The sequence below is a fragment of the Ptychodera flava genome, chromosome 9 (assembly GCF_041260155.1).
Source record: "Ptychodera flava strain L36383 chromosome 9, AS_Pfla_20210202, whole genome shotgun sequence".
Taxonomy (NCBI): Eukaryota; Metazoa; Hemichordata; class Enteropneusta; family Ptychoderidae; genus Ptychodera; species Ptychodera flava.
In genome coordinates this window covers 18,948,961-18,964,872 of record NC_091936.1, presented here as the reverse complement: position 1 = coordinate 18,964,872, position 15,912 = coordinate 18,948,961, and the positions used below count along the sequence as shown (strand labels likewise).

Genomic DNA, 15,912 nt, shown 5'->3' with positions numbered 1-15,912 from the left:
TTTCATTTTGTACACAGATGAATTTACTGGAAAGCAACTGAAATACCATAACACTACGAAAGTAAACCAAAGGCGTACCACAAGTTTTGTACAAGATATGTTGTTATATCGAATCAAAGATGCCTGTGTTTCATGTATTATTTCAGTTAAAATCCAAAGTTTCGCATTTGAAATATAAATCAAGCGAATTAGATGAAAATAAAAATCAAACACAGCAGAATGATAATATTAGCAATATGCAGAACAAAAACCAAAACTAACAGAAATTCTAAAGCACATGATTCAAAGCGAATTTGACGCAGCATATTCCTTGAATGCATATTTCATCAGTGCTACAGATGCTTATGAATGCAAACAAAACTACAATAAATATACATCTTGAAGCAGAAACAGGGCCAGGCAGGATGTTAAAGGTTATAAAAACAGCTGCACTGTGGCAATTTAAACAACGGGCACTGCGCTGAACTGTGATGAAAATTGGAAACAGTCTATGTTACATGTAAATGCATCCTGAGTGTTCAGTGGTCCCCATCACGTCAGCGTGTACCAGAATATCAGAATTCCATGCTAACTACTTCAAAGCAATGCCAGTATATGACACACAGCACAGAGATTTTGTGTGTCAAAATCATTTACAAAAAGTGTGGCCAGCTCATGAAGAGTGGTGCAGCCGTTTTCATCTGCATAAATGCGCCACTTAGGCCGGCTTAAAGTTTAACTAGTCATTAGATCTTTACATCAACTGTACCACTGTTAGGTTGCTAGCAATATATCATCTGATCTAAAGAAGTAAAATGCTGTCACATCTTTATCAAAATAGTTACCTAAAATTTATTGACTATGTTGCAGTCATACTATTGAGGTGGCATTTATTACAATGCCAAACATTGCACCAACTGTAAAGTCAGCAACTGGCAGATTTAACAGGCCGACTGCAATTTTCTCTCCTCCACTGGCAGTCCAAACAAATTTTCCTCCTTATAACAAAACTATTCCATGTATGGATTGCTGTGAATGTCCACCAGAAATTTACATTGTTTGGATCATATTTGGAACTTGCTTTCTGAGAAAGCAATAAAACTGTACATCTATTCCTGTCATTTGAAAGGAAATGGAAAAGTGTTAAAGTGTCTCAATTTTCTTTTATTTATTACATTAAATTTTTCACAGGTTTGAAATATGTTTGTCTGAGGGATACAGGACATGATGAGGCCCTTTAATGTAAAGGATTGTTTCTTTATCACATAACTTTCTACCTTAACAGGTTATCTAGGCCCATGTTTGAAAGTACCCAGTTGTCCACATTATGCTGGTATTTTAGCTGACAACTTTGTGAGAAAATTTTAAACTTGCTTTTGAAGTTCATTTTGCTGGTCTTGCAAAATTTCTGAATAAAGTTATAAAAATTGAAAATCTTTCACAGCACTCTTAAAAAGTTGGTCTGCAGTTTTTCGCAAGGTATTCAAAAAGTTTTGATGAAAATATTTGAAGTAGCTCAATCAACTGCAGATTGTACTCAAGTCTGCAGGAAAACAGGAACAACCCCACACAGTTCAGCAAATGAATTGCAGATACACACTTTTTGAGAGTGCTTTTTTGCATTCCTTCAAGAGTAATTTGAAATTAATGACAATACAATCCACTCAATATTGAATGCCAACACTGAGCACTAGCAATGTTAAAGTTGCATAATTTTTATTCAGATCAGGGTCTTTTTACGAACATTTCGAATTGAAAATGAAAAATGTTGATTTATTTTATTTAGCTAGGTGTGACCATCATTTCAATGGGAGAGGAGTCTTGTTGATATCATGAATTATGGAATGCTAATTAAACTGGGTGATTTTAACTGTAAATTGACAGACGTTCTATTCTCAGTCAAATATTTTTGTAATGGCTGGTAACCACGTAAAAGGTTACTGGAATTCTCCTATCATATTTTAGTGTTGTATCCCATGCTATATACAGGCAGTCATATTAGGGGACAGTTGAGAGAGAATACTGAAGTTCTGAAACCTACCAATATATTCCCAAACCTCTTAAGAAAAACTTACAGAAGATCCCATTTAAGATTTTCAATGTAGCAGTTGGTCCTTGCTACACATATTATGTCAAAAAAAATTTTTTTTTGAATCAAATACTGTAGATGAACAGCAACAAGACTGTTTGATGTGGAAAATACAACACATGGACATTCCACAAAAGTAATCGAAGTATTCTGTCATTTGTATGGTATTACTCATGAAGCATTTTTTCAAACTCTGCCAGATACACACCTGCTCTATTTCAGTGTTACAAATCCCCTGATCATTTTCTTTCACTTCAATCTCTACATCAACAGTGCGAGTGAATAAATACAATATGATCACAACATTTCAAAAGTGACCAAATTTTCTCAAACCTAAGATTTGATTGCTTCACACTGTCATTACACTTTCAAACCAAACTTGGGAGAGTACAAGAAATATGTACAGGAAGTGCTAAAAAAATATCTTCGAAATCAAAATATACAAAATGCCATGTTCTGTTTTTCTTGAAGTTGATATAAATAAATTAATAAATTAAACAGAATTCAGGAAAGACTTAAGAAGATTTGGTTTTATCAGGAAGTCCGTTTATAATTGGTCCATTTTGTTCTGAGCCTGAGGACTTCATTATAGATGATGTATTGTCACTGTGTTGCACATTGGTTGGACAGGTGGATACTGTCCTGGATATTGAGCTTTGGTCTGTCATTATTGCATTGATAGCATCACCTGGTTTGGATATACCAGACAGCATGGCATTCATGGAGTTGGTGCCTACAGGTCCTGTCTGGATTTTGATTTGCTGCGGTGCCACTACTGTGGGGATGCTTCCTTGGATTGCATTCCTGGTTGGTGAGAGTAGGATTGTTCCAGTGTTCTGAGACTGATTCAAGCTTTGACTGGGATTTTGTATGAGAATACCTTGATTGCCGATCCCAGGGCTGGTCACACAAACAGTCTGGTTTGTTTGATTCTCGGGGCTTATGCAGACACTGCCAACAGCTTGGTTTTGTGTGCTGACTATGCGCAGATTTTGAAGCGTGGGTGATTGTGGTACAGAGACGGGAATGGTCAGTTTCAAGGGAGCTCCATTCTGACTTGACGTGGGAATGCCAATAACAGTGCTACTGCCAGGTACGTTGACGGTCAGTGGTTTACTGATTAATGGTTCCTGTTTTTTCTGTTGACTGATGACACTTGGTGCGAGAGATGGCACAGAAATACCCTGCACTGTCTTTGATGTGATGGTATTCAAAACCTGCTGGGCAGGTATTGAAACACTTCCAACTGTGTTCTGTTGTATGGTAGACAGCAAGTTTGCAGAATTAGCAGTCCCAGCAGGCAGAGTCAGTTTTGGAACAACAGACACTGGACTGGAAGCTTGTAAACCGACTGTAGGCAGAGTGCTGGCGAGTGTCCCGGTTTGAGTTAGTACTGGTAGGGCACTAGGACTGACAACGGAGCCAGAGAGCAAAGTGCTGTTAAGACTTGACTGTTGAATGACTGGTGATGAGATTGCATTTGTTGCAGCTGGTTTCACAGATGGCGCGACTGTTTGCAGGGATGATAACGGTTTCTTCAGTGCAGGTGTAACTGTTGTGTTTCCTCTGAGTGCACCAGTTGGAATCTGGGGCGTTACATTGACTTGTTGCTGAACTGGCACCTGTGCTGCCACAACTGGCTGCTTTCCAACGGGTACTTGGACTAACTTCACACCAGCTTGCCCAGCATTGAGGAGGTTTTGTGGTTGTGATGACATCGTTGTGGTTATCAGATACACTGGTTTACCTTGCGATGCAGAGGATGCAATAATTTGCCGCAAGGGCAGGCTTGTGATTACATTACCAGCAACAGACGGTCTCGCAATGCTAGCTGCTGTTCTTGGCGGCATCTTGCTGATACTGGATGGAATGGAAAGTGGTGTGGTGGCTACGGCACTGATCTTGGGTATGGATGGAACATTGATAGACTTTGTAATGGCGACACTCTGTGCAGGCACTCTGCTGCTATGGCTTGCCATGGTGACGACTCCTGGTGCAGTAGAAGGAGCTTGTACAGGCGAGGCTGATGCAAGCAACACTGGAGTTTGCTGAACTGGATTAGCAGAATTGACCTGTGGGCTCTGACTTGCTGCAGCCTGTGCTGTCTGTGACAGGATTATTTTCTGTGGCTGAGAAGTTTTGGCACCTGTCAAAATAAGATTTTTTGGCAGAACCAGTTTTCCTCCAGATTGAGCAAGCAGTTTGGGATCTATTCCTGTTATGGTGACTAACTTGTTACCTATGATGCCTGTGACTTTAGCACTGCTTGATGGGGTGCTTGTACTCACTGCTTGTACTTGTGGTGACTGTGATACTGTTATGGAAATGGGCTGCTGGATTTGCTGTTGCTGTGGCAGTGATCCTTGTGTAGGCTGGGTTTGTGGAATGAGTTTTTGATTGGTTGGAGACACTGTTGGACTTGCTGCTTGCACCCCAGGCTGTGGACTGAGTAATTGTTTCTGTTCACTCCCGATGGCTGGCTGATTCGTGGGCGATGACTGAACTTGTGCAAATGATTCTTGGGTTGTAATTTTTGAGACCTGGGGACTAAGACCTGAGCTGGATTGAGATTTGATGACGTAGGTGAGATTCCCTGACTTATTTAGCTGTTTTGCACCTAATTGTTGTTTGGAATCAGCTGCTTGTTGCGGCTGTGCAAGTCCCTGGATTTTGATACCCTGTTGGAGGAGCGATGCGTAAGGGATCAGTTTACCACCTATTAATACATATTGTGGAGTCGGCGATGCTGTTGAAGCAACTTTCTGTGATGCCTGTTGGCCTGCTTGGATTTGCTTTAGTTGTTGCTGTGTGATGCCTATCATCTGTACAGATGAGGAATTTGTGACATTTGTGGCAGTAGTTGATGATTTTATCCCCGAAGTTGATAGCGTCAAAACTGGAGCTTGAGCTCCGGCAACTGAGAGCGTCATCTTGCCTTCTTTGGGGGGAATAACTCCTGGTTTTAAAATATGGTTCACTAACGTAGCAGCAGCATTTGGAACTGTTGTAGAAATAGACACTGGTTGAGTGTTCAGTTGCAGTTTGTGCGTCGGTAACATCTGCAGTAGCTGTTCTCTTCCCTTTTGTTGCTGCTTGGAGGTAGCATTCTGCAGCTGCTGCGTCTGGGCTATGAATTGCTTCTGTTGCTGGATTACCTTCTGGCTAGTTTGCTGTAATTTCAACTTCTGTTGATCCAAGGTGACTTGTTGGCTCTTCAACTGGTTTTGAAGCAATTGTAGATGCACCAGCTGTTTCTGCTGAGAGGTGAGCTGGGGTGACTGCAGCAGCTGTAACAACTGCTCTTGGCTCACAGAAGTGGTTTGAGTTTTCTCTGTTTTGGGGTCCAACACCAAATTGTACTGAACCTTCACTGGAGCTGAAGCAGTCGGCAGTTTGTCAGCAGTTGATTGCGGCAAGACACTGGAAGATGGTTGATGTTTCTGCTGAGTCGTACCATCAACAAGAGTCGCTGATGTTGGCTCATCTTTGTTTGGCTGATGATTCATCTGACGTTGCATTCTCTGAATTTGCAGTTGCTGAGCCACTGTGGGCGCATTCAGCGTAACAGTTGCAGTGTTACCACCCCTGGTGACAAGTTGCTTTGATGGGGAAAGTGGTGTTGGTACAGTGGACATCACAGTCCCAACATTGACATGCGTTACTGCTGTTGCCGTCGTTTGCTGACTGGCACCAGTAAAGTTTGCTGTGGATAGGTTGAGAAATACCTTGCTTGCACTATTTGCAACTCCCGCGCTTGAAGTTGGCAGTGAGAGAGTGGATGGGATAAGCCTTGCAGCATGTGACACCACTGTAGGTGTACTTGAATCTTGCATTTTACTCGGACCAGCTGATATTCTTGAAAGCACTGTAGTAGTAGGCACTTGGATTCCTGAGTCACTAGTCTTTGAAACAGTAATCATTGGCTGTGATTGAAGCAGAGCGTAGAAGTCGGACAAACTCATGGGAGTACCGAGTGATGTGGTCGGAAGGGTAATTGTTGTCGTTCCTCCGCTCAGAGCCTTAGATATTGCATTCAGCAGCAAGGCTTTGGCTTCCTCCTGTTCTTGTTTTTTCTTTTCCCTCGCCCTGGCAGCTCTTGCTCTTCTCTTTGCTCTCTCTTTGTTCAGTCTAGCTTGCCTCCTCGTTGTCGGCCTTCCATCGCCTGCAGCATCAATCACTATATTTTCCAACAGATGTCCTTCGTTTGCATTCACAAGCGCATTGACATCATCAGCACTAGGCCTTGCAGTGTCTGCAGCCTTTTCAATTTCTGGGGCCTCTGTTTCAGAGTCACTGACGTCAGAACTGTCTTCATCACTGCTATCATCACTTGAAGAATCTGACTCTTCACTCGCCCATACATCTTCAACATTCTAGAAAATAAATATTGACAAAAGTTAAAACTTTATGCCACAGTGGATTTGTATTCTACTTAAAGATGAACAATCAAAATGTACATATTTGGATTTCAAAGGTGTTCATTTTTGCCCTGCATAATAAGCAGAGTTTAGGCTTCAATACCTGATAAAAGTGGCTTCCATGGCCAAGGTCAACAGTGATATAATTAACTGATCAATTTGAATTCATAATAGTGTTCATTGATGGCATAACTGTAATTGGTACCTCAATACAAGGAAATGTGGAACAGCAGAAGTTCCAATCAAAGTGAGTTGCAAAAACTTTCAGTCTGAATGCTTTATGATCAATACAAAAATATACACAATGTGTATTACAAGTATCTCATAGTAATAAAACATTTACCTCTGAGGGTGGAGGTTGTTCTCTGAAGTCATCCCATTCTTTCTTTAGTTTAACTCTATTTCTTGATACTGCCTTTTGTATTCTTGCTTCCCATGGTTCAAGCTCTGACAACAAGTTGCATAATACTTCATGCAATTCAACTTCACACCTCTTCCTTGGTGGTGGTTTTTCAACCTGTAATCATTCCCAAAAATACTTAAATCACTGGGATGCCATTGAGCCCCACAACACAGAGTATATTGTCAGTTTTCTTCTACATGGAAAGTAATGATCATACCTCACATTAAAGACTATACAGAGTGTCAGGAAAATAGGGCAATCAGTGCCCAGACATAATACCATGTAATTTACCAATGAATGATACTGGTGTTACGACAACAGACACATTGATTATAAGTTGTATAACAGATTTTCAACTGAGCACAACCTGCACATGACCATTTTGACACTGTAAATAAATATGTCAGCTACCATCTTCAAAAAAAGTGGACAGCAAAGTGTAATGGTAATGTTACAATGATTTTGGGAATAGTGTAAAACAAACTGATTTGCAATGCCACAAAGAATGGATGTCAGTGTGTAAATCACAGCATGTTCAAATAACCTCGTCTTAGTTCAGAAGGAGTTTGTGTAGGTGTGTCTTGGCAACAGCACACAATGTGTGCACAGTCAGGTTACTTTTTTTCCAGAATATCTAAACAGCTACACAGATATGTACACCACCTCGTTTACTTACCTTTTTCTTTCTCCCTCTTGATGGAGGTTCAGAGTCAGGTTCTGGCTCTGGGTCTGCAAACTTTGCTATCAGTTCCCTTAGTGAGTCTAGGCCATCAACCACCAACTCAAAAGGACCAATCTCTGGTAACACTTCTTCCTCCTCCTCCTCTTCCTCCTCTTCTGCCGGCTTCACTTCTTCCTTTTCTTCTGTAACATCTTCACCCATCTGTCCTTCTTCTTCTGTCTTGTCTTGTTCCGATTCTTTGGTCTCGGTTTTTGCAACTTTTGTAGTATCTTCTCCTTTTGGAGTGTCATCAACTTCCATTTTGGATTCAGTCTTACAGTCACTGTTAGAAGACCTGACTTCATCTTTAACACACTCACTGTTTTCCTCATCTTTCACTTGTTCCGTCTTGATTTCACCATCGGCATGCAAAGACTTATCATCTTCTACAGTCTCATGCTGGTTTATCTCCTCCTCCTTCATATCACTGATTGGTTCTCTTTTAATTTCCTTGTCACAAGCGCAGTCCATTGCTTTCTCATCATCCACAGCTTTCTCATCATCTGTATCATTACCTCTACTGCAAGTTTCAACATTTTGCAATTTATTCTCAGTGGACTCATTCTCAGAGATGACATCCTCCTTAGTGTCACTTTCCACTTCGTTCTCTCTGATTTCATCACTTGTTTTTTCATTCCCCGTATCCAATTTTGAAGATGGTGTAAGACTTCTAGCACCTTCTCTGTCATCATTTTCTTGATCGTCTGCCTCAGGTTTGTCCACTTCCATCTCTTCTTCATTATCAATGTCTTTTGATACATTGTTCTGTAATTCTTGCTCAGACCTGTCATTTTTTCTCTTCTGCTTTTTACTTTTCTTCTTCCCCTTTTGCTTTTTATGTCTTTTCTTCCTTTTTGCAGATTTCCTTGGCACTGTCCTTGCCCTGGCGTCACTTTCATCACAGTTCACATCAGCATTTTCACTTTCACTTTCGCTTTGACTCTCTCTGTCTGAGGCATTGTTTCTCTTTCTTTTTCCTGTGCGTTTGCTTGGGTCTTTGTCTGAATCCTCCTCCTTTTCTGTAGCTGATGTTACGCTCTCTGAGTCAAGAATGTCTGCTATTTGGTCCACAGGTTTTAGCACAGGTATGATCCTCTAATATGCATAAAATCAAAAAAGAGTTTGTCAGTTTATTATTTTAAACATATATTTCGATAACATTTTTTTTCAGTGGTAATATTTTGGAGCTCTTCAGTGCAACTGACTAAACTGACTCTTATTCATTCCACCAGTTTCAATCAAAGACAACATTTCCAAGTGCAAGAATAGTGCGCTTACCTGTCTCAATCTACTTGGTCTTTCTCTGACAACTGGTGTAGCTGGTTTGGATGTCCTTTTTCGTTTTCCTTTCTTACTGTGCTCTTCTGCCACTGGCGTTTCCTTCTACACAGGAGAGAATATATTTATATGATAGCTGTTATTATTTCACTGGTTTTACTCACATAGCCAATATTTTTTAATGCTCACTGTGATGTGACAAAGGATCCCATAGTCCTACAAACATAACAATTACACAGTGCAAATGTTGCACTCTGTGATATATCTAGCTTATGGGGCTACCAATGTTTAGCATCTGTTATTTGATTTGCTCTATTTGTCCTAGATCAAAAACTTTCCATGTGGTTGTAAATCCTATCTTGGACATTTTTGTTTCCTTCAAAGCTACATGTATACTTTAGTATAGATTTATAGCTTTATTTTCGTACACCAACCTTTCGTTTCCGTCGTTCTTTCTTCTTCTCTTTCTCCTTCTTCTTTCTCTTCTCTTTGGGAGGTTTTGCAAACGGGTCTGGCATTGCAGACTGGCGGTAGATCCTGACATCAGCACCACAGAAGTGTGGGAAGTGTATGTAGGAGTTGCCCTCTGCATCACAGCCGAGATTGATTGCATGCAGCTCACTCACAGGTAGAGAATTGATACAATCCCTTGCTGCCTGATGATTCTCCTGGAAAAGCAAGAAAGTTTTGTTATGAAGAAGGTAGTGAACCTGATAAAAGGAGACAGCGGCTGCATGGTGGCATGGTGGCATTTGATAAGACCTTGGATACCACAAGTAGAAGCAAAGTACTTATGCTGCTGAAAATTATAAAAATGTTAAACATACCGTACTACAGATTGTTGACCGTCACTTCATGATCAAAGCATTACACAGGCAACAATACTGCACTGGGATATTACAATTCTTAATATCCCTTTGAGTGCTGTAATTTATCTCACCAAAATTTTAGTGCAACATTTTACCAATTTTTATGAATTTTTCTGTAATTTGTTGATAATTTTGGATCATAGGGATATCACATTTCATTGGCCACAGTTTTCAGTAACGGCAAAAATCTAAAAAAAGTTGACTGGGGTATATTTTCTAAAGGTGATAAAAATTGACTTTTGCGCTCAAAGGGTGAAACAGAATATGTACATCATATCACAATAGGGCAGGGCCCACAAGCTCATGCACAGTAAGATTGGAAATGTAATTTCAATTGAAAGTGACAATTCACTGTTCATCATACATCAGTATTTTTTCATTTAAATATTCTTGAAGATACTCTTCCTCATCACAGGTGTTGATGGTCTCGCTGGCTGTATGTATGCTAGTTTGCTGAACCCAGCTACCAAGCATACTTTGTGCCAGGTTGACAGCCTTTGACATAAGTCATGATGGCTTCTATCAAACAATCTTATATATTTTATCCCAAACAAAACTATTGATGCCTTTTCATGTATATTCAAATTACAAAGTTATCTTCATAACTTTTGAACTTCATCACTTGCAAATCTTGATCAAATGAAAGAAATAATTGAAGCTGGGGCCGCAACATGTGACAAAGCACCAACAAGTATTGTGGGATTGCAATAGCCGAGACTACTGTTTGTGGTCAAGGAAAAAATTCTTATGTCCTGTAGTAACGCATGTGTATCAGTGAGGCACTTGTTTGAGTAATCAATGTGTGAGCTATTAATGTATTACTGAATAAAATCATGCAAGAGTCTATTTTGTGGATCTATTTGGTGAGAAGGAAATCTCATATTATTCTTTGTCATTTATTGTACAAGGACATCATATCAAGAATATTTCAATTAGTTTCTGCCATCTACGGGTTCTCTGGACCACAATATGACTAATTCAACATTTACTCACCACTACAGTTTCCATCACAGCTTTCAAAACCTGAACTCTTTGGTAAAATGTCAGCTCATGATACCCTTTCTTGTCCAGCTTAAATTTCCTGCCTAATACTTTGAAAAAAAATGGATCTATTCCTAATTGTGCCGCCGCCTGTTAAGATAAGGAAAGAGAAGAGAATCACTTTTGATAATATCCATCGCAAAGAGCGGAGCTGATGCATTCATATGCATCTTCTTTTCCAAAACATGCATCACAGGAGTTGGGACATTGTACAAAGCTTCAATGAAATGAAGTCATGTTTGTCTGACTAATTGATCCAGACATGAAATCTCAACAAACCAGCTGCAGGGCTGCCATCTTGGATCATGCGACAGAACAAATACAAGTGCATAATTTTGTGTTCTGTGTGTTCTAGTTTTGGTTGCAAATGCACAGAAATACGGACACATAAATGCAGAGACCAACTGAGCCCATATCCTCCTGGCAAACAAACGAGCATTTTTTCCCTGCATTTTAATCCATCTGCATTGTATTTTGCCAAGTTCCTTTCCATGTGATTCTTATGCTTTAGTTACTCTGGCACAGAGAAGAGAGTTTGCTTTCTAATCTGAGAGGTTTATCAAAATATTTACCTTAACTGTGTCACCATCCTTCTGTTCTAACACTTTGTACCATTGCCTTACTCTCTCACGCAGTTTAATGGACCATATTCCATAAGGCATTGATGGCTTCTTATGCAGACTAAATTTGGTTGAAAGTAAGAAAAGCAAAATCACAATATGTCATGTTAAATAGAAATTTACATGGAGCCTTTCACTATAGCTTCCTGCTCACGAGAGAATATTTCCTATATAATATAAATGGATATATGATACAGCTTACATGTAGTCATCCTTTTTTTCTCAAATTAATAGCCACTGAAAGTGGTAAACATGTATCTCACATCCTCATGATCTTGGTGGCTTAATCTACATTTTGAAACACAAAATAGCAATGGAGAAATATGGAAAAAAATTAGTGACCTGGTCTAAGCCTGATGAATGGTACCTAACATTGTACAATTTGCAGAATATGAGATCAGCTAGATTATTAATGCGTAAAATCATAGGTGAGATCATGACATTACTTATTCAAGGTAACTGATACAGGTGATACTCCGGTGAAACCAATACTAAGTAAGATTTACAGAAACTTAAGATTCTACTATTACATACCTCATCCTCTGGAAAGGAGTGCTCAACAAAGATGTAACAACTTTGGCAAATGATGAACTTTCTCTCGGCATCAGAAAGCCCCTTTCTAATTCATAGAAGGCAATTTCACCAATATTCAATGTGCTTTGGCAAATGTAGAGGAAGTGACCTATTTGTGGAATCTGCAAGGACAATGTTGTTCTCATATCAAAAATTTCTGTTTTGTTGATCTGTTACTAGATTGTCACATTCAGTAATACAGTGTATGAATCAAGTAATGCACTCTTGGGCTCTTGAACTTTCTGAGACTGGTACAGATTATTTGAAGATTATATGAATTTATTAGAATTCACTGATTGATTTTGCACAGATGACTTTCTATCATTTTTAACAAGTTGACCTGGAATGTGACAGGCTGCAAAATTTATGACTGTATATACTGTATCTGAGTGGAATATTACATTTGACTAAAATACAGCATTTAATTAAAATCCCAAACTGTGCAACTAAACTTGTGAACAAACTCTTTTGATTCCGTGAAAGATCCTACTGCAAGACTGCGCCACAAATCTATCTTCAAAATTTGTGTTCATGGGTATCAGTTCATAGATGAGCTACTGTAAGCCTTTACATAGGGAAATATGGCAAAGGAGGGGTTACCAATATACCAAATTGGGTACATTGTAAAGTAGGCATATTTACCTCCCACATAGCTTTCAACTGTGAACCAATGGGCTCTTCACATAGGTTTGCCTCCCAATCTATAACTTCTTGCTGCATCCTGGCCAGTTCTTCCCTCTTGTCCCTTTCTCTCTGTCTCTTCTCTTCTATTTCACGTAGCCCTTCTTCTTGCTTTATGTAGGCAATGATAGGAGACTGTTCGCTACTGTCAAGCCCAAACATTGTTCTGGTTGCTGGTCTCCTCCTCAGACCTGTTATGGTAATCAAAAAGCTAGTGTGAATACTTTGAAATTGCATAAATATCTGACATGAATATTCTACTCACACTTCAACTAAAAATCTTCTACCGTTTTACTGTCTTACCTGTATATGTATTATTTGATTCATCTTCTCCATATCTCCCATTGGATGTTAAATAATGAGTCGTTTGCTCTCTGATTGATCTGAAAATGTACCAAATCAGAAGAAAATCATGAATTGTAATTTATCAGCTGGTAAATTTGATCTAGGCCTGTGACATTACATAATTCCTAGCAGAAGATTTGATCTGTGCCCATGACACATAACAGCCAATACTTTTCTGGCATAGGGATTTGCTCTGGGCCAGTGATATATGATACATTGGTCGTAGGGACATCTTGTCTGGGCCAATGATACACTATACTTATACTTTTTTAGCTGTTGCACAGTAGAAACCACTTTGCATTCTGTCCCTGTGTTATACATTATGGTACAGATTCAAGATTGTTCTAGAAGAATGTAAACTTGATTCTTCTAGATTATTATATTCGTTTGACAGTACACAGGTAGGAATTCCTGAGATACATCATTCTAGTATAATCATGCAATGGTAATTTGTTACACTTTACAATTGACAACTTTGATGTAAACATCTTTAAGTGATATTCTGTAATCGCAACTTGACTTACCTGGGTTGCAAATTAATTTTCTGCTCTAGTATCCGTTCCAATTTTATGGCCTGTTTGGATACCCAGTGATCAAGACCATTGTATCTGTAGCAGTTTTCAAGCATAAGTCTGAAATCTCTGACAAACTCCGTTACTGTATTGTATTCTCTGTTGTCAAACTTTTCTTCCACTGCAACAAAGGAGGACACAAAATATTTACAAACTGTAAAATGATATAATGGTGAGCAGCTGTGTCTGAATAACAAATCCTTCAAAACTTTCTGAATTGACATATAAAACTGCAAAATTGTTTATAACAAAGTTAGAAATCAGTGATATGGAACAAGATCACAAATATCGCATAGATCCAGAATAAATTCAGCACTGTGTGTCTGTCATTTGCAAAAGATGCTTTCTGAAAGTAAAAATGAATTTGCACCACTGTTAACCCTTTAAGGCCTGAACCTTTACATATACGGATATATATTGTACGTTACCAGAAAGTCAGATGAAAACACATTTTGCTATATGTAATTTGTCAATAAATGACATCCTAAATAAGACTTTTTGAAGTGACTTTTTTTTATCACTTGATGACAATTTTAAAGCAGTGCAAACAAGTTGCACACATAGTGCCAAGTCTTACTTTCAATATGTCATGACTTTTCAGTTCCTGCAAAAAGTAATTTTTAATAAATATGAAGTTCTCCTGTTAAACGCAAGATGTATTGGTCAGCAACTTTAAGCAAAAAACATCCTGATGTAATACAAAAATTCATTCAAAGTTCTGACTGAGAAGACAGCATTTCAGTGCAAAGTATTTTCATGAATTTCTGATCTAGATTTTAACAATTTCAAAATAGTGCGTAATAGTGACAAAATTGTGCGTCTTCTGACATATGGCTGTAACATTGTTAATGTCAAATAGAATGTGGATTCAATAACAAACTTACTGAACACCTTAAATTCAATTTGGCAATGTTACATTGAAATAATTTTTTTCCTAATTTTTTTAGTGAAAACTGTTCTTGAGATCAAATATCAGACATGTTATTTGCCATTCTCATACCTTAACTGAACCCCTGAACATACTGCATATTAAAATTTAGGTCAAGATGGTGGCACTAAATTGTTGAATGTTTTATGCTGTAAAGGTAGGGTTTCTGCAATAAAACTGACCATTTCGATGTGTTGTTATTTGTAAACACTAAATGTAATTGACAGAACCCCCAGGCTAATGAAATTGTTTGACCACAGAAAAGAAGAAACCCAACTGGAAGGACAATAACATATTTGCTACTGACGGACTTGCAATTCAGTTTCAAAACTTTAACAATAATATCACAATGTAATTATGGAGTTGCTTTGTGTTATTACTTTTCTTCGGTAAAGTGTGACACAAAAAGTGCAAAGCTAGGAGGTCCTGTGCAGGGAAACACCGGGGATTCCCTCCGCGTTTCGATTTTACAAGCACCTCAACCAAAACTTCCAACAAGCATGACGCCTACCACTCAGAAACTGTGTCTCTTCGAACAAAAACGAAATTCACACGAATAACCCGTAGTCTGTGCCAATAAGTAAACTTGGCGGCGAAAAATCTGGGCTAAGATAAGGGTTTACTTACTTTTTCGGAGCCACATAGGCTCTTTGATGCGCTCATGGTAATCCCACAGGTTATATTTCTCTATATCAACAGGGTCTAAAAACGGCCATATGATGGATTTGCTTGTCGACATGATTCCCATTAAAATGCGATAGCCATGTTGGAGGTCAAAACTCAGTTCTGGTTTGCAGTCTACCTTTGGAGCTGCTGGTAGTTCCTGTACCGCATGATTCGAGTCTTCACTCAATGTTGGAGTGTCCAAAGAACTTTCTGCGACATCTGAGGTCTGAAATGGTCGGTAACCAATTTCATTTTCCAGTGGATCATGGTGATCGTGGACAGACAGTGAGTCCTCTGGAGTTTCCATTAGGCCGGTGGTATTACAAGAAAATACGCCGGAACCTAAATTAATTTCCTTCACTCTCGCTGAACACGTCTTGTGTTTGTAAATAAACTCTTTGACCGGAACCGGTCCACAACAAGCGTAGAAGTGAAGGAACTTGAACGAACTTGTGGAAACGGTGAAAGACAATGAAAATTCCTCAAAATTTGAGAAAAATAATCTTGTTGATCCTCATGCCTCTAAAGTCACAGAATAATACCTCTGTACATTCAAATTTCCAACTGTCGAGACATTTTCTTCAAAAATCCTCCCAAACACAACAGGAATTGGTTAAAATTTGACGAAATTAGCAAAATATTCGTATTTCGCGAGGAAATCACCTCTGTGAACCGGTTCACTAGTAACAATATTATATTAATACGCAACCATATGTTCGTCATTTGGAA

The 15,912-nt window shown here is 38.9% G+C and overlaps 1 protein-coding gene across 1 annotated transcript; it reads right to left on the bottom strand.

Annotated features, from left to right (window-relative positions):
• On the bottom strand, nucleotides 1-15,865 carry LOC139140241 (uncharacterized bromodomain-containing protein 10-like). Its single transcript, XM_070709343.1, has 12 exons — nucleotides 15,145-15,865; nucleotides 13,542-13,710; nucleotides 12,976-13,055; nucleotides 12,634-12,863; nucleotides 11,953-12,113; nucleotides 11,371-11,479; nucleotides 10,751-10,888; nucleotides 9,323-9,556; nucleotides 8,889-8,993; nucleotides 7,566-8,705; nucleotides 6,830-7,003; nucleotides 1-6,441 (listed from the first exon to the last, which is right to left on the bottom strand). The coding sequence occupies exons 1-12, from the start codon at nucleotides 15,488-15,490 to the stop codon at nucleotides 2,584-2,586; spliced, it is 6,744 nt and encodes a 2,247-aa protein (XP_070565444.1). The 5' UTR covers nucleotides 15,491-15,865; the 3' UTR covers nucleotides 1-2,583.
• Nucleotides 15,866-15,912: the final 47 nt, after the last annotated feature.

Bases quoted from the DNA above. Each gene is read 5' to 3' on its own strand.
- LOC139140241 (XM_070709343.1), bottom strand. From the start codon at position 15,490: ATGGAAACTCCAGAGGACTCACTGTCTGTCCACGATCACCATGATCCA. The intron at 12,114-12,633 runs GTAAATATGCCT...TTGTCCTTGCAG, and splicing joins AGTTGAAAGCTATGTGGGAG to ATTCCACAAATAGGTCACTT. The intron at 11,480-11,952 runs GTATGTAATAGT...AACCAAATTTAG, and splicing joins ACTCCTTTCCAGAGGATGAG to TCTGCATAAGAAGCCATCAA.